Source organism: Diadema antillarum, unplaced genomic scaffold, assembly GCF_040938485.1.
Source record: "Diadema antillarum isolate AM-2024a unplaced genomic scaffold, OU_Dant_1.0 seq00000932_RagTag, whole genome shotgun sequence".
In the NCBI taxonomy this organism is placed as follows: domain Eukaryota; kingdom Metazoa; phylum Echinodermata; class Echinoidea; order Diadematoida; family Diadematidae; genus Diadema; species Diadema antillarum.
The window spans coordinates 1,653,447-1,677,968 of NW_027271783.1; the positions used below are offsets into that span (position 1 = coordinate 1,653,447).

The 24,522-nt window shown below is 37.4% G+C and overlaps 1 protein-coding gene across 1 annotated transcript; it reads right to left on the minus strand.

The window, feature by feature from the left end:
* Nucleotides 1-121: 121 nt before the first annotated feature.
* Nucleotides 122-23,289, minus strand: LOC139741520 (contactin-2-like). The gene is made up of 11 exons (XM_071652102.1): nucleotides 23,274-23,289; nucleotides 21,995-22,127; nucleotides 19,386-19,552; nucleotides 17,016-17,212; nucleotides 15,681-15,790; nucleotides 11,995-12,124; nucleotides 11,070-11,196; nucleotides 9,051-9,149; nucleotides 5,772-5,916; nucleotides 993-1,141; nucleotides 122-129 (listed from the first exon to the last, which is right to left on the minus strand). Exons 1-11 carry the CDS (start codon nucleotides 23,287-23,289, stop codon nucleotides 122-124), a joined length of 1,281 nt encoding a protein of 426 aa, XP_071508203.1.
* Nucleotides 23,290-24,522: the final 1,233 nt, after the last annotated feature.

Below are 24,522 nucleotides of genomic sequence, written 5' to 3' on the forward strand. Positions count from 1 at the left end.
AGCATAATTTCACCACAAATTTTGATGTCAAGTTCAAGTTCATTTTTTCTCCATCTCCAACATTATGACTAGCACATGCATACAGGGTGAATAAAAGGAAAATGAAAGCAATAATGAAGTCTCACATCTCTGAATCGAGATACAATTCATACAGAGAGAAAGAGAATGGTGAGAAGAGTTTCGCATGTTTTTAATTCCGCGGAATCAGACACCAAGTACAGGAACAAACAGCAAGCAAAAATATTCGTGTGCTGTTATTTTCGCGCTAGTTTGTGGTTGCGCGAATTTCAACACCGCGAAAAATTTCCACTTTTACAGTATTTGCACAAGGAAAGTATTCACTATCCCGTTGTTCTCCAAATGGTTTTAGTCATCAAAATTTGGTGGTTTGGTGACATTTCCACAACAGAACCAAATTTAACCCATTGAGGACGAGCCCCGAGTATACTCGGGCAAGTGTCTACGAAAAATTTGTGTAGTGGTAAAATCAGCCCGTCCTCAACGAGTTAAGGAGCTCCCTCACTCAATTTCAAACCTCACAGAGGACCTACATTGTACCAGTAAGCCTGTCCATTACAAATGTTCTGAATCATCAGTTTTTTTGTAACACTTTGCTGTGAAATATTTCATACGAATAACCAATAATCATAGCAATGGTTTGTGATGTCTTTTTCATATGAAAATAGATTGATGGATAAACCTTATAAACATGTATTCTGATCTCCCTGAATTCCATTTCTTAATACTTAGAATGATGATGATGATATTATTGACCATAGTACAATGTAATAATTATGATAATAATAATAATGATAGTAGCAATAAAGATAATGAAAATATGATAATAGTTGTACGAATAATACAGATGATTTTAATAGTGATGAGAATGATATATAATCATCATCATCCTAACTATAATATTGATAATAATGATAATAATATAGGTAACAATAAATCATGTAATGTTTTCAGCAAACATTGTTCAAGCCTACCCCACTCAGCTGTTTTATTCCGCACTTGAGATGATCGTGAACTCTCCCCTTTAGAGTTTGTAACGGAAACATAGAAGTAGTAGAGCACGTATCCCTTCAGCTTATCAATGACGACGGAATGTTCGTTGGGAGAAACCTCTCGGCTATTCCTGTCATTTGTGGGCAAGGGACAAAACAAACATGCTGTAAAACCACAAACATATGTGACTTGAAACTTTTAGAAAATTGGAGTCAAAGGCCTCTATTTGCGAACTTTTATAAATCGCCAATGGTATTGAATGTATTGTTTAGACGAAATGTTATCATGCATTTTACTTTCCCAAATCTTGGCTCATCGCTAAATTCGCAAACTTTTCATGAATACGGACATTTCTGGTTTATATGACAGTAATGTCATCATGCATTTAGCAGAGCTACATAGAACTATCTTTTTCACATACATGCTTATACACATGCACACACACATACACACACACACCAAAAAAAAAAAAAAAAAACCCTCCATATACTGATGTATAATGAAGAATGTCAGCAAAGGTAAGAAATGTTTAAAAATTGAGAAATTCCACATACTTGCTTGGTGTGAAAACCAAGTTATAAGAAAAACAAATTTTAGTTCAAAACTATCATTTTTGTTATGAGTGAAGGAAAAACAAGAGCAATATCCAATATGGTAAAAATAAGTAAAATACATTTACAACTCTATGTTGGCCATTTATGTCACTACCTATTAGAATCCGCAGAGATCACAGTAATGCAAAGACTGTGTATGACTCCATGTTTATACTACTCAGGGTCAAAACACACTGACTGGATCCAATAAAAAAATGAAATTATGTGAATTAACACCGTAAGATGCTAGAAATAACAAAGACATAAGAGACAGTCATGTCTTAATGGTTTTGGCTCCAACTGATATGTAAGACATACTGTAAAACGAGGAATGTTCGCGTGCATTATAATTTCGCGAATTTCGCGAGCGCCAAGATTCGCGAAATTAAAATGCACGCGAAAGTTCTTGTCTACACTATATGCATTGAATGCCAGTGGCAGTTCGCGAAAATATCATGCCGCAAAAAAGGCCGTCGGCTCCGATTCGCGAAAAATTCATGCCGCGAATATATGTGACCCTGCACCTCAAAACAAACAAAAAGTCGCCAGACATGAATTTTTAGTTAAGACCATATTCTGAAAGAGCAGACTTTAAGCTTTAAAATGATGTATAACTCAATCAAATGGACTCTCCTAACCTATCTAAATATTGGAAAGAAAGCACAAACTCAGGAAAAGTGTGAACTGAGAAAAGAGGCTCCGAAGTACAGTGTCTATTCAAGCGCTTAATCTTTACCAAACAGTGCTGGCTGTGCAATGAATGGGACAAAAAACAGGAAGTAAACCACCAGAGTAACAACAATGAAGGGATTATCAGATTAAACTCAAATTAAGCATGCCTCATAAACACATTCTGTCCATAATTAATGCCAACTTCCAAATCAGTAGCCCTATCCTTTCAAAAGTTATTAGAGTTGAAAGCGAAGAGTGTGGACAAAGTTTTTCAGAAATGAAAAAGGGATTCTAAAGACACGCCTAATCACACTATTCTACCAAAAATGTTCGAGATAAACTGCTAAGAAAACACACTTTCATGCCCGTTTTATGATACCAAATTTTATCATAATGTAAAAGAAGACCCGCTCTTTCAGAAAATATGAAAAAGTCAAGTTCGGCTAGGTTGACCCATTTCACTTATTTTCAGTCCTCACGCAAAATCAGTGTGTGCGACTTTATGTTCGTTTTGAGGTGCACGGTCACATATGTGACCCTGCACCTCAAAACAAACAAAAAGTCGCCAGACATGAATTTTTAGTTAAGACCATATTCTGAAAGAACAGACCTTAAGCTTTAAAATGATGTATAACTCAAATCAAATGGACTCTCCTAACCGATTTAAATATTGGAAAGAAAGCACAAACTCAGGAAAAGTGTGAAGTGAGAAAAGAGGCTCTGAAGTACAGTGTCTATTCAAGCGCTTAATCTTTACCAAACAGTGCTGGCTGTGCAATGAATGGGACAAAAAACAGGAAGTAAACCACCAGAGTAACAACAATGAAGGGATTATCAGATTAAACTCAAATTAAGCATGCCTCATAAACACATTCTGTCCATAATTAATGCCAACTTCCAAATCAGTAGCCCTATCCTTTCAAAAGTTATTAGAGTTGAAAGCGAAGAGTGTGGACAAAGTTTTTCAGAAATGAAAAAGGGATTCTAAAGACACGCCTAATCACACTATTCTACCAAAAATGTTCGAGATAAACTGCTAAGAAAACACACTTTCATGCCCGTTTTATGATACCAAATTTTATCATAATGTAAAAGAAGACCCGCTCTTTCAGAAAATATGAAAAAGTCAAGTTCGGCTAGGTTGACCCATTTCACTTATTTTCAGTCCTCACGCAAAATCAGTGTGTGCGACTTTATGTTCGTTTTGAGGTGCACGGTCACATATGTGACCCTGCACCTCAAAACAAACAAAAAGTCGCCAGACATGAATTTTTAGTTAAGACCATATTCTGAAAGAACAGACCTTAAGCTTTAAAATGATGTATAACTCAAATCAAATGGACTCTCCTAACCGATTTAAATATTGGAAAGAAAGCACAAACTCAGGAAAAGTGTGAAGTGAGAAAAGAGGCTCTGAAGTACAGTGTCTATTCAAGCGCTTAATCCTTTACCAAACCGTGCTGGCTGTGCGATGAATGGGACAAAAAACAGGAAGTTAACCACCAGAGTAACAACAATGAAGGGATTATCAGATTAAACTGAAATTAAGCACGCCTCAGTAACACATTCTGTCCATAATTAATGCCAACTTTCAAAGCAGTAGCACTCTCCTTTCAAAAGTTATTAGAGTTGAAAGTGAAGAATGTGGACATGGTTTTTCAGAAATGAAAAAGGGATTCTTAAGACACACCTTATCACACTATTCTACCAAAAACGTTCGAGATAAACTGCTAAAAAACACACTTTCCTGCCCGTTTTATGATACCAAATTTTAGCATAATGTAAAGAAGACCGGCTCTTTCAGAAAATATGAAAAAGTCAAGTTCAGCTAGGTTGACCCATTTCACTTATTTTCAGTCTTCACGCAAAATCAGTGTGTGCGACTTTATGTTTGTTTTGAGGTGCACGGTCACATATCATGTTTTACAGTATGGCTGAAGTAAAATCGTAAATAAAACATTTGATAGACAAATAGGAAGGGAGACATATTGACACATAACACAAAGATGACAAGGAAAAAAAGACAGTTCACATCACCATTAACTTTTACTCTGTGAACAATGTAGATAAAACATAGACTAGTAACAAAATCTGACAAAAGTAAGGTATTCATGGAAGTATTGAAATTTCAGATGTTTTCACTGTAAAGTAATATTGGCATTTACACACTTAATATGCAAATTGAATGAGGTGGTGATGTCACTGCCTCTCAAGTCTGCAACTAAATTTCTCAAAAATCTTCCTAAACTTCCTTTTCTGATATCAATTAAAATCTGGTCATTCAATCATATATACATTACATGTACATATATTTTGTATAATTACCTCCGCCAAGGGAAGAGGTTATTTTTTTGTTACCATTGGTTTGTTTGTTTGTTTGTCCGTGTGCAAAATAACTCAAAAAGTAGTTAACAGATTTGGATGAAACTTGCAGGAAAGGTTTAGAATGACACGAGTAACAAACGATTAACTTTTGGTAGTGATCTGAGAATTTTGGGGGAATTTATGAAGGATTTTTGGTATTTTGGCAGGTAGGGTCAATGAACTTGGGAGTTCAGACTGCGCGTATTTGAGGTTTGCCTGCGCGCACTAAAGCGCGTACTCTAGTTTCTGCTAGGGCAAGGCGCGCCGTGCAGCTGAGAGTTTATGACGTAACAAATGCTTCTATATTGGGAAATCAGGCGACTCTCCACACACAATGCTGAAAGTATGTATGGGTTGAAATCACTGATATCTTTATGGAAGAACAAGATCAGTGGTGGAAATGAGCTGCATACTTGGCGGAGGTCTGCACTCTCAGAGTGCTTCTCTAGTTTTTATATGTGATATGACAATTTAACTTATGGTAATATGCTTTGATAAATGTATATTTTCTGGGAAACAATTACTTTACATTGATGGATGGTTGAAAAAGTATATCAAATTGAAATGAATTTTAAAAAATGCAGGATAGCTAGATTCTGTTTCTTTAATTTCATCATTCAAAATTCTGAGTAATCTGGTAATATTTTCTTTCAATTACTTCATTCCTTATTCTATTTATTTCTATATTGTAAAAACACATAGAAAATTAGTCTTCACAGGCTGAAAATGAGAATAATGTAGAAGTTGGCAACTTAATACGAAAGTCCTTTTGTGTAATACATTGTACTTCGATACAATACCAGTGCTTGTACCAGTGCCGCATGTAATTTGCTTACACGATTGTAACTTGATTTCCTTGTCATGTTATATCTATTTTGTGAAAAATATAGAAATAAAATCAAGTAAGATAAAATCATGCATAATTGTAAAATGCATATTGTATGATTTACTTAATAAACTTAATATTCTTCAATATATTACTATCTAGACAAAATTTCTTTATAACAATCATGTTCTTATTTTGTGAAAAATGAAGCAATCAAGTCAAACAAGATAAAATTATACAGCATGGTTTGGGGAATGAGTATGGTACAGGACTGTAGCCGGGAGGACCAAATCTTCACGACTTACTCCATTAAGTCTTGATCCGTTGCCTTCATCCAGTAGACAGTGTATGCAGTGATGTAGCCCTGGACCACAGTGGGCTCATCCCAGCTCACCAGGATAGACTGGTGTGATAGTGTCTTGGCTGCAACTCCAGTGGGTCTCTCTGGTGCTGGAGGGGGAAGAAAGGTTAACATTTCAGTAGATCTTATATTATACACCCTTCACATTAGTTTTAACCCTTTCTGACGTGCCAGCGACTCTGGACAGTGTTTACAGTTGGGGGGGGGGGGGGGGGGTTCTGGTACACCTGCAAAATTGTCAAATTTCGCTCCAAAATGTATACGTATGCTTGAGAAATGTGTAGAATAACGCTGTAACAACAAGATTTTCGTTGGGTAAACCAAGAACCACTTACTCGATCAGGGTCAGGCTAACTCGGACTCGGGAACAACTCAGCCTCGCTTTGATGGCGGGGCTGAGTTGTCCCTCTGGATTGTACAGTCTTTTGCTATGGGAGCACATTGCGTTCTGGCTAATCACAGTTATGGGCTGAGCAGATACAACGCACACATCAAAGAACCTCTTTTGCATGCATTCAAAATGAACGTGCGCCTATGTATAGAATATGGCGATCATGAACTGCGTATAAATTGTCTGAAAGAGGGCCGAGTTGTCCCTGAGACCGAGTTAACCTGGATCCTTCTGGAATAAAAGTCTGTATACCGTCTTTTACTTTTGATCTCAAAATACTCCAAAACAACTCATCTTCCTGGCAAATCGCGTCAGCCAGGTAAGTTTCTTGCTAGCCTCTTTCGATATATTGCAAGCAAATATGAAATGGTGCAAGAAGGGTTCTCAAACCCTTACCAAAACTATATTTCCACTCCAAGATTGGACTGAAATAAGCATAGTACACAAACATTACAGAAAAAAAGAAATGAGCAAAAGCAGAGGCCAATCAATAAGAACTCCACTTTAATGACTTTACATGCTCCTCAAAAAAGAAAAAGAAAAGAAAAAGAAAAAAGGAATCAATACAGTAAGCATTCCATACTTTCCTCACTTTGTTAAGACAGTCTGTCATGAGACAAAGGTATGTGGTAGAGGAAGTCTGGAGTTAACTTTTAATTTACTATGATGATGACAACTTTAGTTATTCACTATTTATATACCTTGTGTCAAATCTAGATATGTTCCTTTCAATCTGAGGTTTCCATTTGATTGTTGTGTGGTTTCGCATAATACACTAACAAGCTGATGCAAGCTAATAATATATATAGACCACATGCAGGAGACAAATTCAGTTGTTTTGTGTGAAACAGCAATGACAATATCCAATTATATCACTTTGTTGACTTATCTTGTATGTTCCAATCCATGTGTACAATAGACAGCAAAAAAGGAATATTCTGTTTTTGTTTGCTACCAGACAACTGTTCAACATAATTTTCAAAGTCTCTTAATAATGCCACAGTGATAACTGATTCCAAAATTGGCGAAACACTTTTGAAAACTAAACTTCCTCTGTTTCTCCCAAACTGGCAAAACTTTATAAATCTAATTCTAATAGTGTTCAGAATATATGTGACCTGCTACAACAAAAGGGTCCTAAAGTCGCGCACGGTCGAAGCCGTGAAAATCGAGTTTGAAGTCAGAGCATCAAAATTGGTCAAAACTTACGATTTTCTGATTTTGACATATTATTGTAGTCTGACATATCTTCTATCATCTGTTGAAATTTTGAAGCAAAATGGTGAAAGAAAAGACAAAAAAATAGCGTTTTTCTGGGCCATGTTTTTTGGCGTCTCAACGAAGCAGAATTGGTTCGAAAATTTGGATTGAGCGCCACAGATAGGCTCCGCCCCTAACAACGACCAGAGTGATCTCATTGGTCAGTTTGCTGCTTGCCGCTAACCGAAGCGTGAAGCTCACACACTGCCCAGTCGACTGGTGCGTGCAGGCGAGGTGCGCTATGCCCAGCCGCTTCTCCTGGCATCCTGGTCACTGATTGGTCGGTGAGGAGACCGCCGACGCTGTGCTTGAATGAGCATTTCGGGAGTTGCTAGGGCTTGCCTTCTATTGTCCGGAGGTGAAAACTGACTTGCGTGTCCCTTGATCGCGATTGCGTCGCAAGGAATTCTTTTAGGGTGCTTTTCTCGAAACAGTGATTTCTCAGACGTCTCAACATGCTCTCTTTTAAACATCGATATCTCCGCAGCCGATTATTTTTATAAGATGTGTTATATATCAATTTAAAGCAGAAAGATTAGGAAATTATGCCATGCAATTTTCAAATAATTGACCTCACCCGACTTTAGGATCAGTTTGTTGTAGCGGGTCACATATGAGTTGTTACTATTTGGCCCTTTATCTTTTTGTTATGTAAGATATGCATAGAGAGTTGGAGATGCCATTTAAATGATGAAAAGATGACAACCCCCCCCCCCTTCGAAAGAAAAACAATAAACAATATTCCTTTTTCTCACATATTTGGGCACAGACAAAACTTATCTGCTAATGAGAACAAACAAAAACACATCACTCTTATCATATACCCAGAACAGATCTGAGGAAAAGTTTTCTCTGGAGAACACGGACAATTGGTGAATTTATTTTTACAACCAAACGGAGAGCTGCTCAATAACTAAAGTCACAGAGTTTCATACCAATTTGCCTTTCTTTCGAAACTTTAAAGATAATATAAAGTTTTGGTACCTCAAAAGTTATCCTGAGTTTCCTTGTCTTAGTTTGTGTTTCAGGTTAAAGTTGTACCTTTCATATAACTAACACCGTGAGACTTACTCGCCCCAAAGTGCTCTCATGTCTTAGTAATCATGCAATAATGGTTTCGTACAATACATGCATATTGATTGTCGCGGTACCGCGTCGAGTCAAAGTAACGGCTCGTTCGAATTTTTCAGAGCCCGCTCTGCTCTGGTACGAAACCATTATTGCATGATTACTAAGACATGAGAGCACTTTGGGGCGAGTAATTCTCACAGTGCTAGTTATATGAAAGGTACTTTAACCTGAAACACAAACTAAGACAAGGAAACTCAGGGAAATTTTTGAGGTACCAAAACTTTATATTATCTTAAAATGTTCATAACTTTCTCCCCCCCCCCCCCAACTGACCTACTTCTCAGATTTTTCTGTTTTCATACAAAGCAACACAATGTCAGGATGGGGTTTTCCTTTTAATGCAAAGTGACCCTGTACTTGAAGGCCCTTGAAAGTTCTCCAAGAGGAAAGGGATACAGGAAGGCATAAGGAGCTTCCGTTCAGACGCTCTCCACCACTTACTTGACGTCATGTCACCAAGAACCATCGACTCCAGTGGGCCCCTTCCCTGGCTGTTGTATGCTTGCACTTCCACCACATATTCACAGAACCTCTCCAGCCCTTCAGAAACAAATATACAACAGGGTGATTATCACAGAAACCATTGTGCACAATCAAGATCACACTAGTCTGATACAAATCATATCTTCATGAAATGAATACATGTTAATTAATCAGCCATGAGGTTTAACATGAGAATTTTGAGCTTTGGAGGTTCTATGCTTATCAATATTTTTTTTTGGTATAATTCTTTAAAAAAAAAAGTAACACTCTTTTTCTTTTCTTTGATAATGATTTTACAGGGGCACTTATTTGTATATTGTATACCTTCAGTAAAGCACAGCCATACCTTACCCCCAAAATAGGCATGCTATAGCATTCATTCTCTCTTGCACTGTCACCTGCACACACGACGCACTGTCTATTCTATTGTCTATTATGCCAGTAATCAATGGTGCTGTGTGCTGCCTTTTTTTTTTCTTTAAAGCGTCAAGTCACTGTTTTTCTTTTTCGTTGTTTTTTCTTCTTTCTTTAGCAAAATGTGTTTCATGTATCAAGATTAAAAGTTTTAGGAGTACATGTATAATTGGTGTTGTATTATATTCGTATTACATATAGAGATAGGGCCTCATCCACGTCTAGCTCTGCTTATGATAACGGTCCCCTGTATTGATTTCTCCTTTGTTCATAGATACAGTATGCCTTTAATATCTTATTTTGATTCATATGTCACTACAGACTGATGTTGTTACAAAAATGATATTTCTTGTATTGATCTGTATGTTAAAGGGTGTGTACAGTTCTGGTTGAGGTGAGAATTTAGCTTTTAACGTTTTGCGAGATATACATTCAGAAACCACTCTATGAGATGTCAAAGAGCATTCAATTCTAAGGGGTATCAAAAGTTTATTTGATGAAAATCGGTTTTGAAATGGCTGAGATACACAAAAACAAGATGAAACAAAGAGATCCTAATAAAAGGCGTGGCCCGTCGCCTTTTATTATTATCGCTTTGATATCTCAGCCATATGAAAACCAATTTTCATCAAATAAAAGTTGAATCCTTCTTAAAATTATATGCTCTATCATACGCTGTTCCGTGTTATATAAAAGAAGCTCCCACAGTGTTAAAGTTTAAAACTGCTCTCAAGACATTTCTGTTCAAAAAGTATTATGAATGAGTTTGGTTCTGCATTTATGGTACACATATTGTACACTGCATTTCTTCTTTCTACTTCATCCCTCTCCTTAAAGCGCATAGAGACACCACGGTAGTGATATGCGCTATATAAGCACTGTGTTATATATATATATATATTTCATAAGAGGTTTCTCATTATCTCACTTAAGAATGTTATAAACCTGAATCCCCACCTCAACCAGTACTGTACAGTCCCTTTAAACTCTCTCTCTCTCTTTTTTTTTTTTGCATACTCTGTATCACTCTGTTTCCATTTGTAATTGTATTTGGAGAAAGAAAATGCAGAAAGAAAATGCAGAAATAAACCAAACCAAACCAATATGATTTGTCACTTCTCCTGCTGTCAGGATAAGAGAAAAAATAAAATGATTTAGGGACTTCTGACAGTGTGTTTGACACTATGAGGGTTTTTTTTTTGTTGTTGTTTTGTTTTTGTTTTCTTTGCCAATTGGTACTCAGAGCACACAATGGGATGTGTTAACCCATTGAAGATGGACTGATTTTGCTATAACATGCATTTCCCACAGACATCTCCTTGTAATAACAAGACTAAAGATACTCTGGGGGTATTAGAGTTAAACATACATCAGTAATAATTTGAGGGCATATGTACTTTCTATTTTTTTTTAAATGGGAATTTTCTTATGTTTTTGTTCTGAAATTCCTTATTTTGGGGAAAATCAGGGTGATTAAAACAACAAACACTGACCTTGTCCTTGCTCCCATCACAAACTGATTTTTTACAAAGACTGAAATAATAAAAATAATTCTTCTCTCACCCTCAATGTAAACTTGAGTTACGTTGACGGTGTCAAATCTTGTCCTGTTATCTCGGCACCCATCTGGTTGGGGAACTCGCACATTATATCCCAAGATGACACCTCGCTGCTCAGCTTCCTTGACAGGCTGTATGTTGCATCCGAGTCGCCGACAAAGCAAAGAAAGTTGACAAATGTGAGAAATGAATATACTGTAAAACGAGGAATGTTCGCGTGCATTTTAATTTTGCGAATTTCGCAAGCGCCAAGATTCGCGAAATTAAAATGCACGCGAAATTTCTTGTCTACACTATGTGCATTGAATGCTAGTGGCAAATCACAAAAATTTCATGCCACGAAAAAGGCCGTCGGCTCCAATTCGCGAAAATTTCGTGCAGCGAATATATCATGTTTTACAGTAACATATGATTTTTTTCAGACATTTATTTCTTTCATAAGGACGGTTTTTCCTACTGAATAGATTTCAACCCTTTAAGGCCACTGGGCTTGCATAGTTTTTGCTAAATTGGGCAAACATGGATTAAGTCTTATGCTTGTCAGGAACAACATTAGTGACTTGGGAAAGATAAGGATTACGATTAAGATGAAGATTACCATTTTGGTAAAGTGTTATCCAAGAATGATATACTGCACACCGGTCAGAAAAATTTGACTCTTCAAAGTTTCACTTTCTTCCCAAATGATCATATGATCATTATCATATCTATGATTTGTATTTTGAATTGTTTCTTGCTACCTGAAAGGAAGGCAAATTATAGATCTTACTATATCTTTCACCTAAATTTCAAATGCATTGGAAAAAAATTGCGTAGTTATTTTCTAGTTGCTTTCTGAAACAACAAATTGGCTTTTGAACTAGCTAAAAGTTGAACCGTCACCCTCAACCCCCCACCCCGAAACCTCACCCTGCTGACTAACACCTCACCTTCCATGAAATAAGAACATTTCGCAGGTAGAGGTTGTCCTCAGAGCTGTTGAACTGTTGCTTCATTGCCAGGTTTTGGACTTTCCCACTTGGCTCTAGAAAGGCAGGGAAGAAGTGCAGGAATAAGGTGCTTGTGATGTAAAAGTGAGAAGAATTTTCCTTCTTCTGAATTGATACATCATATAACATTTGTCTACCATACTGACAATATATGAAAGATTTCACATCTTTTGAATCCATAAACTAGAACTAGAGAAGCACTCTGAGAGTGCAGATCTCTGCCAAGCAGCTCATTTCCACTACTGATCTTGTTCTGCCAGTGACTTCCACCCATATTGTATGCATGTTTAAAATAGCACTCATCTGCCAATGATGTGTGATATGCTTCCTATCCTAGAGAAAAATAACATATTTCATGAGTTTTCATTTCAAACAACATCAGTATGATACATGCATCTCATCAGAACATATACTCTCAGATTATGACATATTAGGTGAAATAAAAATGATTTTACACAAAAAAATGAGATCTAAATTCACACTGGACAGTAACATGTTGGGTATACTGCAAGCCACTGCTGCTGGGAAAAAAAAAAAAAAATATATATATATATGTATATATGTTATACTCTTCAGTCAGCTTGGAATTCAGAACAGAAAATATGAATTATTCACCCAATAAATGCTCAGCCACACTCCAAATTGTTTCACACTTATTGCATTCTACCTCTGCATGAGTTAGTGTCAAAATAAGGTTACAGAGGGTACCAGATAATTAACAGCACAATGACAATCCACAGGGAATTTAGACTTATTAAAATCATAATCTAATAAACGGTAAAAGCGACAAACAGATAATGTATACATTTCTTTTTAAAGTGACATGGCAGTATCCTTGGGGTAGGCAAAGAGAAATAACCACACGATCAGATACTCAACCTACATCAAATAAAAAAATAGAACTATCACTCAATGTGATTAATACTCCCACCTAAAACAGAGATAGTTAGCTCATTCCACAATATAAATATATATATATGTATGTATATATATATATATATATATATATATATATATATATATATATTCTTTTATTGAAAAAGAAAATGTTCCCATGACAATGCATTATTCAACATTAACTAAAGGTGTGTTTTGCTCATTTAAAAATTAGTCATATGTGCCAAACTTCAAGTCAAATGCTAGAAAGTTAAGGAAGTGACCAAAATCCACTGGTAACTTGTATAATTTCCATTTAAATAAAAATGTTGTTACCATGGCAACACATTTGACATTGACAAAAGATGAATTTTGGATATCTGAACAGTAAAGCAGTCACATGTGCCAAATTGCAAGTCAAATGCTGAAAAAGTTAGCTGAATCCACAATTTTTTCACGCTTTTTTATAAAAAAAACAGTTATTATGGCAATGCATTGTTTAACACTGACAAAAAATGTGTTTTGCACATCATAAAACAGCAGTGGTTGTATGTGCGAAATCTCACATCAAATGCGCAAAACCTAGGGGAGTTATAGCACAATTAACAATATTTTTGTGACGAGTGTGATTTTTGTTTTCAATATTGTTATCAAGGCAACACATATTGCTCAACAGGGATATAAGATGAAGTTGCATGACTTTGTATGATGTTGGTCACATATGCCAAATTTCAGGTCAAATGTTCAAAAACTGAGGGAGTTAGCTAGAATCACAATATCACTGCATGATTTTCATACAAAAAAAAATAGTAACCATGGCAACAACTTGATAAACAATGACAAAGGATAAAGTTTGCATACCTACATGCCATACTGATTTCCTGTGTCAAATTTCAAGCAAAATGCTCAAAATTTTCACATAACTGGCAAAAGATTGAAATGACAGGTTTGTCACAAATGTGTTGAATGTTCACTTTCCTTGAACTAGGTTTGCTTTATTATCTAAGAGTGCAGGTATGTATTTGTGGATTGGAGGATTTTTACTTGACTTTTGACCCTTTTATAAGTTTACGCATTCAGAAATTTTCAAGGTATGAAGAAGTGTAATTTCAGCATAAAAATTTTTTGCATTTTAGCTTTGCCTTTAACCTTTAAACTTTAACCTATATTGACCTTTTGGCAGGCAATTTCAACTGAGAATCTCCATTGGGTAATACATGTATATATACATGTAAGTTCACTTTCAAGAAAAATCCTGCAAGCATTAATAGTAAAATAGTGAAAATTTTGAGGAGTTGACCTTAACTTTCCACCCCTGACCTTTGACCCATGACCAAAAAATTCCCTGGATAATCCCTGCCAGTCATTACGTGCATATACAGCTGTATACCAAGTTCCGTGAAGATACCTTGAACTATATGCGAGATATGGAAAAAGTGAAATTTTAACATTTTCACCTGGCCTTTGACATTTTGACCTTTCATCTCATGACCTGAAACTCTCCCTGGAGAATCTTTACTCAGCAGTACATATCTACACTAAGTTTCAAGAAAACACCTTCAGGCATTGCATAGATATGGGGGAATTAGCAAACATTTTTGCATTTGACCTTGACCTTTTGACCTTTGACCTCTAGCAAATTTCACTAAAAAACTTCTTAATTAATTGCCTTGGACCAAGTTTGGTGAAAGTTGGTTCAGCCAGTCTTGAGTTATCTCATAGGCCTATACATATAAATTTTAGGATTTGACCTTGATCTTTGACCTTTGTCCTCTGGCTAATTTCACCAAAAAATCTAATCAAGTAATTGCCCCATCATACCTTATACTTGACTAAGTTTGGTAAAATTCCACTCAATATTACTCAAGTTATCGCGTAAACGAATGGGGATGGACGTACAGACGTACGGAAGTAAGGTACATAAGTACGAACGGACAACCCAAAAACATAATGCCTCCGGCACCCTTCAGGCGGAGGTACAGAGAGGTGTCTTGCACAATGACACATTACACTGATGGCATCATGCGCCAAATTTCAGCTGAATTGCTTTAAAACTGAAAGAAGTTCAATCCACATTTAGTGATTTTTTAATGAAAATTTGCCATTGCGATGGCAACACATAATGTGATCCTGACAAAAAAGGTTTTTTATGCCTCCGCCACGAAGTGGTGCCGGAGGCATTATTTACATTAACCTACTAGGAGTCACACATGCCAAACTTTGGGTCGATTGCTCAAAAACTGTGGGGGTAAGGTCAATCCTCGTATTTTTGTATGACCTGTATAAAAACTGCTGTTGCCATGGCAACATATTTTGTAACACTCATGAAAATGGTGTAATTTGCACAATTACACATTGCCGTGCCAAATTTTATTGCCACTTTCATTTGTTACATGTACTTTTAAACTGCAAGATAGTTTGATCCACAACATTTTGCATGATGGTCATTACAATTTGCAGTTACCATTCGGTGGTAATTTAATGCATTACTCTATACCAACTAACTAGGTGTCTTGAACATCTACATAGTACCTATGATAGCAGTCACATTATGCCAAATTTTTAGGGCAGTTGCTCAACAGAAAAAAGAGAAAAGTTCGAGCCCCAAGATTTTGCAATGGACAAACCAACCGACCACCGGACCTCAGAGTGATATATACCCCCATACACACTATGTGTGGGTGGGGTATAATAAACCATTGAGGTTCAACTTACCACTCTCTGCCGTTCTAGCTTGTTCAGAATCACACCAGTCTCCCCATATTGCAGTGACAGTATATCTCAACCTTGCTGACACTTGAACTTCATACATGGTGTGGGGGTTGAGGCCACTTATACGGCACATTAGACGGATTCCTGGCTGCAGACAGTGGAACAAAATAAGAAACATGAGTGTAAAGCCCGCCGCACACTAGATCTATATACGACTCACGACTACCAGTCGTACAACCTGGCAATGCACACTACATGATCAGACTATGCAACTATACAAATGAGTATATACCAAAGACGCTTAACTGAAAAGACAGGAAAGTGCTCGCTAATCCTGTACAAAACAAATGGACAGCGCGTGGTCCTCAAACGTATTACGCACATCACCTGAGATCACTCAAAGACACTTGATAAACAACAACAACAACTTCAAAGGCAGCGCGTCTGAGGTGATGTGCGTCTCTGCCTGAGACGTGCTGTCTTTGAAGTTGTTGTTGTCTATCAAGCGTCTTTGAGGGAGTGTAGCCCGAACTCTATCTTTAGATCATGTTGTTGCCAAATTTTTACCTCCACGAAATAATCCTTATTACCAGTACTTTAAAATCTTGTTCTTCAACATCATCTCCTTAATCGGAAAAAGGCTACGACTATAATTTTTAAATCTTTTTAAGATAATAAAAATACCACTACCCTTGGAAATGAATGATGTTTCTAGGTGTATTGAGTTACATACTTAGCTCTCTTTTGTATCGTCATGTAGGGTAGCCATTTTGTTTCCATTTTTATCGCACGCCTTCCTATCTTCTTAACTCTCCTATCTGTGGCATATACATAGAAGCGCATTAAAGGGGCCCTGAAATCCAAATGCATGTTGATTTGTGTTGATTTATGATACTCTCAACATCACTTTTGCGGTGAAATAAATGTCTAGAAACATTCCATATATTTTTAATGATTTTTTCTTTTATTTTTCTTCAGATTACTTGGGAACGCCCACAAAAAATCCTTCCAAACCAATATTCTTGAGATGACCTCATCTGTCAATCATTGCTAAAGTACTGAAATGTTTAACAAAAGACATTGGAATGCACCTTCCTCTCGACTCAGCATAACTCTTGCACGTTTCTGTAATATTAATGTGACTAACAATTACATGGCGAGGGAACATGCAAGTTGTGCTGAGTCGAGGGGAAGGTGCATTCCAACGTCTTTTGTTAAACATTTCAGTACCTTTCAGATTTAAATCTACAGAATATCATGTCTTAAGAGTAATGCGGGGGGTGGGGGGAGGGGGGGTGTAATTTGGAAAAAGACAGGGTTTGGAAGTGTGTGTAGACACAGAGTAGAGTGTATGAAAAGTGGTGCAAACTTACAGAACATGGCGCGTTGCTCCAGTTACTTTCCTGCGCGTTGCTCCAGTTACTTTCCTGCGAGGCAGCCCTGTACCTCACACGGAACTCAATCCAACCTCCATTGTACTGATACCAATCAGAGGGAAGCTCCCACTCGGCACGAAGAGAGGTGGGTCCCTCCGCACTCAGTCTCAGATTAGTTGGCTCGTTGGGAATCGCTATAATAGTAGTTGTAGTAGTAATAATAATCATCATCATCATCATCTCCATCATTATTATCATCATCATAACAATAATAGCATGTTTTCACATAGCACATTTCACACATGAAATAAATTTTGACAAAACAATTACATGACAGAAAATATACAAACAAAAAGGACACTACGAAATACAATATATCAACCTGCAAAGAATTTTTTACATACATATAACATGGAGAAAAAAAAATGTGTAAAAGAAAACAGAGGAAAGCCACACACTGCAGAGAGCATCTTTGTGCACGCATATTGCCCATGTCAAGATGTAAAACATACAAAAACAAAGCAATTAAATACTTCATACCAACCCTTGACCCTCACACCCCTCCCCCCTCCATTGGTCTGTAGTTTCAAAGATTTATTTTCGTCATCTACACATCCCCTTTGAAGAAACCAGGGTGTAGGTCTGTATTCATACACATCCTGTCCACGTTATGATGTACATACATCATGGCTCGACACTAACTTCTTTGTTTGGTGGCCCGATGGGGCCACCAAAATCCTAAATTTCAAATTTTTGGTGGCCCGAGAGAAAAATTTGGTGTCCCGAAAAAAACCCAATAAAAAACATAATAAGTCCTTTTTTTTTTTAATGAGTCAAATATTTAAGATTTATGATAGTAAGAATTAGAAGTTGGACATATCTACTCATAAATAAACTTCAACAACTTGCAACACTCACTCTCAGGCATTCATTCAGTCCTTTTCATCCATCCTTTGAACAAATTTAACTGCTAATTTCCGGCGCAAAAAGTTACGAATTTATTGACATACTTTTCAAAAAATTTTGGTGGCCCGAGGCGGGCCACCAAATTTGCCCTTTTTAAAAATTTGGTGGCTCGACTTTCATTTTTGGTGGCCCCGGGCCACCGGGCCACCGTTAGTGTCGAGCCCTGCATACATGTAGATCAAAACATTCCATAGTTAATGTATTTCCTACACTGTTATCAAAGGCAAAATATTAGATCAATAGTTACAACACCATTACTCTTGAAGTACCACATCTTACAACAGCAATATCAGAATGGAGGTGTTAATTGAGAGACATGAAACAAGTTCTTTGGTGGGAACATATGTGACCCGCTACAACAAAAGGATCCTAAAGTCGCTGACAGGCGAGCCAATCATGGCCCAGAAAAATGCTATTTTCAGGCCTTTCCTTTGAACATTTAGCTTCGAAATTTTGGCAGATGGTAGAAGACACATTAGACTACAAAATTATGTTAAAATTAGAAATCCAAAGGTTTTGACAGATTTTGGTGATCTGACTTCAAACTCGATTTTCTCGGCTCACCCGTCAGCGACTTTAGGATCCTTTTGTTGTAGCGGGTCACATATAATCATAGCCAGTTCAGGTTGGTACGTAGCAATGCACAATATCAAAAGAGAACTGAATACTATACGCATTGTAAATGTGAACATTTTCATGTTACATTAATTTTCGCAAATTCTTTATGCGGCCCGTTCGCACGCCTGACTCAGTTGACAGCATGCAAACTACGCATATTCTGCTCAAATGCACAAACCCGCCCAAAACAACCAATAAATTACCAAATGTTACAGTACACTGAAAGCGTTTCTCGCGATTCTGTTCCTGTAACATGTAACTGGCATTTTATGTGGTAATTGACTCGAAATGAATTTCTTGATCCCATCATACATTACGGGGAAGCACTGGCTGATGCAAGCAACAGATTACGAACTGTAACCTTCATTTTGCTTCCCTGCAAAGGCCCCGTCTACTTTCCGTAAATTGTCAATGTTGATACAATTTGCACACTAATGTACCAACAGAATGGTAGAAAATAGACCTGAAAGCTCATTACATGTATTGTGTACATGATCAAGATTGACGCAATGAACGTGAGTCGATCGAGCTTAATTGTTACTGGAGTACTATATTCTGATACCTATACTGTGCCAAAACACGTGTCCGTACCAGTCTGTTGTGCATCATACATACGGTGATACGGGAGATTTGCATAGGGAAATCAAAATCAAATTTTGGGCTTAATTTCCCCAGGCGGGCTGTTTCGAGCTGATGAGAAGCACATTTGCAATATCGGGCTATTTTCCCAGACCGCAAAATATCCCGCTAGTTTGAACTTCAGGCCGGCTGATGAAAACACACCTTCCATGTCTGGATTGAAGTACACTGTATCAGTCTCGACCTCTCCCAGAAGGTTGACAGACTTGACTTTCACACGCTGCTCACTCCCCGAGTGATCATTCCCTTTGGTCAGTGTGCACTTGTTTGGTTCCGGGTCCTCATTGGGACATTCTTCCCATGTGAAATCCCTGCAACCAATCAAAGGTCAAAGGTTACCCGATGCATCATATCAATTATTACAGCTAGCATGCCAAAACAATGGATAACAGTAAAAAAAGCAAAATGCAAGCTTGTATAAGTGTCCACTACACATACCTAGTAATTTTACCTTGTATATACTTACCATCAGATTACCACTGAACTTTCCTTGCTGCAGATACAATTTAATTTAATGGGTGAAAAACTGTCAATTTTAATCGAAGTATAGTGAACCTGGAACTTGTACGTATGATGACTGTTATCTTCATAACTGTCAATCTTTAATTTGTTTCTACCATGTCCATCAACACACATTATCACAGGGTATTCCTAGCTGATGAAAATGATTGGAAATGATACTGTAAAACATGATATATTTGCAGCATGTAAATTTCTCAAATTCAGTGTAGCAGATGGCCTTTCTCACAGCATGAAATTTTAGCAAATTGCAAATGGCATCCAATGCATACTGTGTAGGCAGGAATTTTTGTGTGTATTTCAATTTTGCAAATGTTGGCGCTCTCGAAATTTGCGAAATTAAAATGCAAGCGCATACTCCTCGTTTCACAGTATTCTTTATCTTTCTGACAAAACTAGTGATCTTTGACCCAGACTTTGAAGCAGTGTCACTTGACAAATATTGTCTGTCCACTTCACTGTATAAGCTGTTAATTACGTGAGGGTTTAAAGGGTACACAAACCCAAAGAGCAATGTGGATTGAGTGAAAGCAGTAACATTTTATTAGTAGAACACATCAGTGAAAGTTTGAGGAAAATCGGGCAATCGATGCAAAAGGTATGAATTTTTAAAGTTTTGGTGTTGGAACTGCTGGGTAAGGAGACTACTAGAGCTTATGACGTATGAGTGGACTATAATATCACGAAAATATAAAGAGAGTTCAATAAAATAAAAAGAAATCATTTTTCATGACAATTACACATTCCATCAACTTGATTCTGGCATATGTTAAGGGTAGCACTTATTCCCCCTGCTTTCTGAAAGCGGTTAGTCAAGTACCCTTTCATTTTGCTAGAAAAGTGAATTTTTGTGGAATTCTTTTTATACTTTCTTTATATTGTTGTCCACTCATATGTCATAACCTCTAGTAGTCTCCTCATCCAGCAGTTAGAACACCAAAACTTTGAATATTCATAACTTTTGCATCGATTGTCCAGTATCCATACTGACAATTACAGTCAAGACTGAACAATTCTAGATATTAGTCTGTGTTATTAAAGCCAAAACATAGTTGTGGCAAGCCTGCAAAATTGTCAGATTTTGCCCCAAAATGTACATGTTTGCCTAAGAAATGTGTGGAATAATGCTGTAATGGCAAGATATTCATTGGGTAACGATGAAAATGTGAAATATTAGCCAAAAATGTTCGCATCTCAGAACTTCCCCGGTCGGGGTCAGGCTAACTCGGACTCGGGGACAACTCAATCTCATTTTGACGGCGGGGCCATGTTGTCCCTCTGGATTATAGTACAGTGTTGTACTATGGGAGTGCTTCTCGTTCTGGCTGGTCGCAGTTATGGGCCGAGTTGAAACAACACGCGCATCAAAGAACCTCTTTGGTGTGCAAAGTCAATGTGCTCCTATCAAGTGCCTATTTATAGAATATATATCATATGGCGATCACAAACTGCACAGAAATTGTCAGAAGTAGGGCCAAGTTGTCCCTGAGACCGAGTTAACCTGGATCCTTCTGGAATAGAAGACGGTATACCGACTTTTACTTTTGATCTCAAAATACTCCAAAACAACTCATTTTCCCAGCAAATTGCATCAGCCAGGAAAGTTTGTTGGTAGAGCTCTTTCGATATATATTACAAGCAAATATGAAATGGTGCCAGACAGGTTCTCAAACCCTTGCCAGAACTGCGTTTCAATCAGCATCGCAAAAGCATCATTTTCTTCATGGTTACAGCATATCCTGCAAAGGGCTACAAAATATTCCTCCTTGCTCGTCATTCAAAAACAACAACAACAAAAAACAAACAAACAAAAAATAAAACACCAACAGCAACAACAGCTGTACCAAGCATTTTTTTTTAATTGGGGAGTGAGGGGAGGGAAGTGGACATGGGCTTCCCAGGTAGAAATTCCCATGGAAACCAGTATAGACATTCTACTGGTTTCTATGGCTTTCAGGATTTGAGTGATTTCTGTGTTATTAAGTCAATCAGCATCACAAAAGCACCATTTTCTCCTTGGTTACAATATCTCCTGCAAAGGGCTACAAAATATTCCTCCTTGCTCGTCATAAAAAAAAAACCACACCAACAGCAAGAACAACTCCAGCAAACATATATTTCTCTTTTTTTCGGGGGGGGGGGGGGGGGGGGGGCACACAAGCAGCTTGCCACAGACAAAAAAAGGCTCTTCTCTACATAATATGTATACATTTCTTCACTAGCCTACAACATACCCTGAGCCTTGGTACTTCCAGTACCAGAAGGTGTGGGCAGTTTCAATACCAGTCTCCACCGGTACCCAGGTACAGTGGTAGTCATCTACGTTGCTGCTGGCACACGTCAGATTTCTAGCTTTCTTCGGCGCATCTGCATTCAAGATGTTTAATCACACATCAGACAGTAAAATGATATACTTGATAATGTTCAAATTAATTTCTATAAATCATGTACAGTCTGTCTAAATTCCATCAAAATTAGACAAACACAAGTAACAGTATACATATACAGCTACATATTGATATATACCTATATATAACATAAATAATGTGGTACACAGGGGGTTGCCACCATTACACATAAAGAGTTAAAGGGATCATATAGTTTTGGTTGAGACCTAAGTTCCGGTTTCTTTTTAGTGAGATAATGAGAAACCTCTTGTGCAATATTTGAATGAGCATGCAATTCCACAAGGAATTCAAGGTTTATTTGATGAAAATTGGTTTTGAAATGGCTGAGATATCCAAAACAGAGCGATTCTAGTAAAAAGTGGGACCCACACTTTATTACAATTGCTTTGTTTTACTTTGTTTTTGGATGTTTCAGTCATTCCAAACCCGATATTCATCAAATAAACTTTGAATTCCTCCTAAAATGGTATGCACTGTACTATTTCGTAGGTGTTTTCTTGGTACATGTATCTTGCAAAAAGTTAAAAGCCCAATTCTCATCTCCACCAATACTGTACCATCCCTTTAATGTCTTAGAAATTAATACTTTAGAATAGGAAATCCGGAATGGTATTTGTGTGTCGAGCAATAGGAGACTTCTGAGGATGTGATCACCTCATCTCATCTCATTCGCACATTTTTGCTAGGGTGACAATTAAGACCTCGTATCTCAAATTGTAGTGAAAATCACTTTTTTATCAATGTCAGATATCCAAAGTGAAGTCCCACCCAAATCCTGGCTGCCTTACCCTAAAACTGAAGGCACCATGGCAAGTCAAAGGAAAGATAATCCAATTTGTTACAGTAGCGCTTTGGCTGCCATTCTTTTTTTTTTTTCTTCTTCTTCTTCTTCTTTTTTTCCTGAGACTTTGGCATTTTTTAGATATGACGTTTGTTGCCCCAACAGCAACATGAGATTGTTTCAACATCTATTTGTCACAAATATCATGAAACTGTACGAATCTGAAACTTTCCTTATTTACTTTATTTTGTCTGATTCAGGTACTATTGTCTTAGATTGGCTTTAAAACTTAAAGGGATTGTATAGTTTTGGTTAAGAACTAACCTAAGGTTTCTAACATTTTTTGGTGAGAAAATGAAAAACCTCTTGTGAATATGAGAGAGCATGTACTTCCAAGAGGGATTAAATGTATATTTGAAGAAAATTGGTTTTAGAATAGCTGAGATATCCAAAACAGAGCAAACCTAACTAGAAATATCACTGAAGGCGATTAATACCCCCACCCCGTGACGACAGTCTTACCCAAGGAATGATCTTTCCTTGATCTTCTGCCATTTAAATGCCGTTACCATGGCAACGCAGCTTCCGACACGTCCGAAAAATATGTCTTGCACATCTTCCCACCAAGACTATTGTGTGTGCCACATTTCATAAGCTTTTGTCAAAAACTGAGGAAGTAGTTCAATCCACAAGATCTTTCCTTGATCTTCCGCCATTAATATGCCGTTACCATGGCAACGCAGCTTCCGACACGTCCAAAAAATATGTCTTGCACATCTTCCCACCAAGACCAATGTGTGTGCCACATTTCATGAGCTTCAGTCGAATACAGAGGAAGTAGTTCAATCCGCAAGATCTTTCCTTGATCTTCTGCCATTTATATGCCGTTACCATGGCAACGCAGCTTCCGACACGTCCGAAAAATATGTCTTCCACATCTTCCCACCAAGATCAAGGTGTGTGCCACATTTCATAAGCTTTGGTAAAAAAAACTGAGGAAGTAGTTAAATCCGCAAGATCTTTCCTTGATCTTCTGCCATTAATATGCCGTTACCATGGCAACGTACTTTCGGGTACTGTCAAAAAATGCGTCTTGCACATCTACAACCAAAGGCACACATCTGTACCAAGTTTCATGGAAATTGGGCAAAAACTGAGGAAGTACACTGTAGTTTGCAACACAAAATTTTCCATCATTTTGGCTCATAATATGTGAGCTGTTACCATGGCAACATACTTTTTGTCACTGTCAAGAAATGTGTCATGCTGACCTATATCCTAAGACAAACATTCAATATGAATTCCATGAGAATTGGAAGAACACTGATGAAGCAGTTTTGCCATGAAGCATTTTGCCCTATATTTGACCAATAACATGCCGTTACCATGGCAACGTACTTTTTGCCACTGCGGAAATATGTGTCTTGCACATTAACATATTCAGATGAACAACTGTACCTAATTTCATAAAAATTGATCAAAAACTGTGGGAGGAGTTCGCGACGCAAGATTTGTACCCATTTTTGCCCATAATATGCCGTTACCATGGCAACGTACTTTTGGGTACTGTCAA

Coding starts and splice junctions, on each gene's coding strand:
- LOC139741520 (XM_071652102.1), bottom strand. Junction 17,213..19,385: donor CTTCAATCCAGACATGGAAG/GTGTGTTTTCAT, acceptor CTACTATTATAG/CGATTCCCAACGAGCCAACT. Junction 5,917..9,050: donor TCTTGGTGACATGACGTCAA/GTAAGTGGTGGA, acceptor TTCCCCCTCCAG/CACCAGAGAGACCCACTGGA.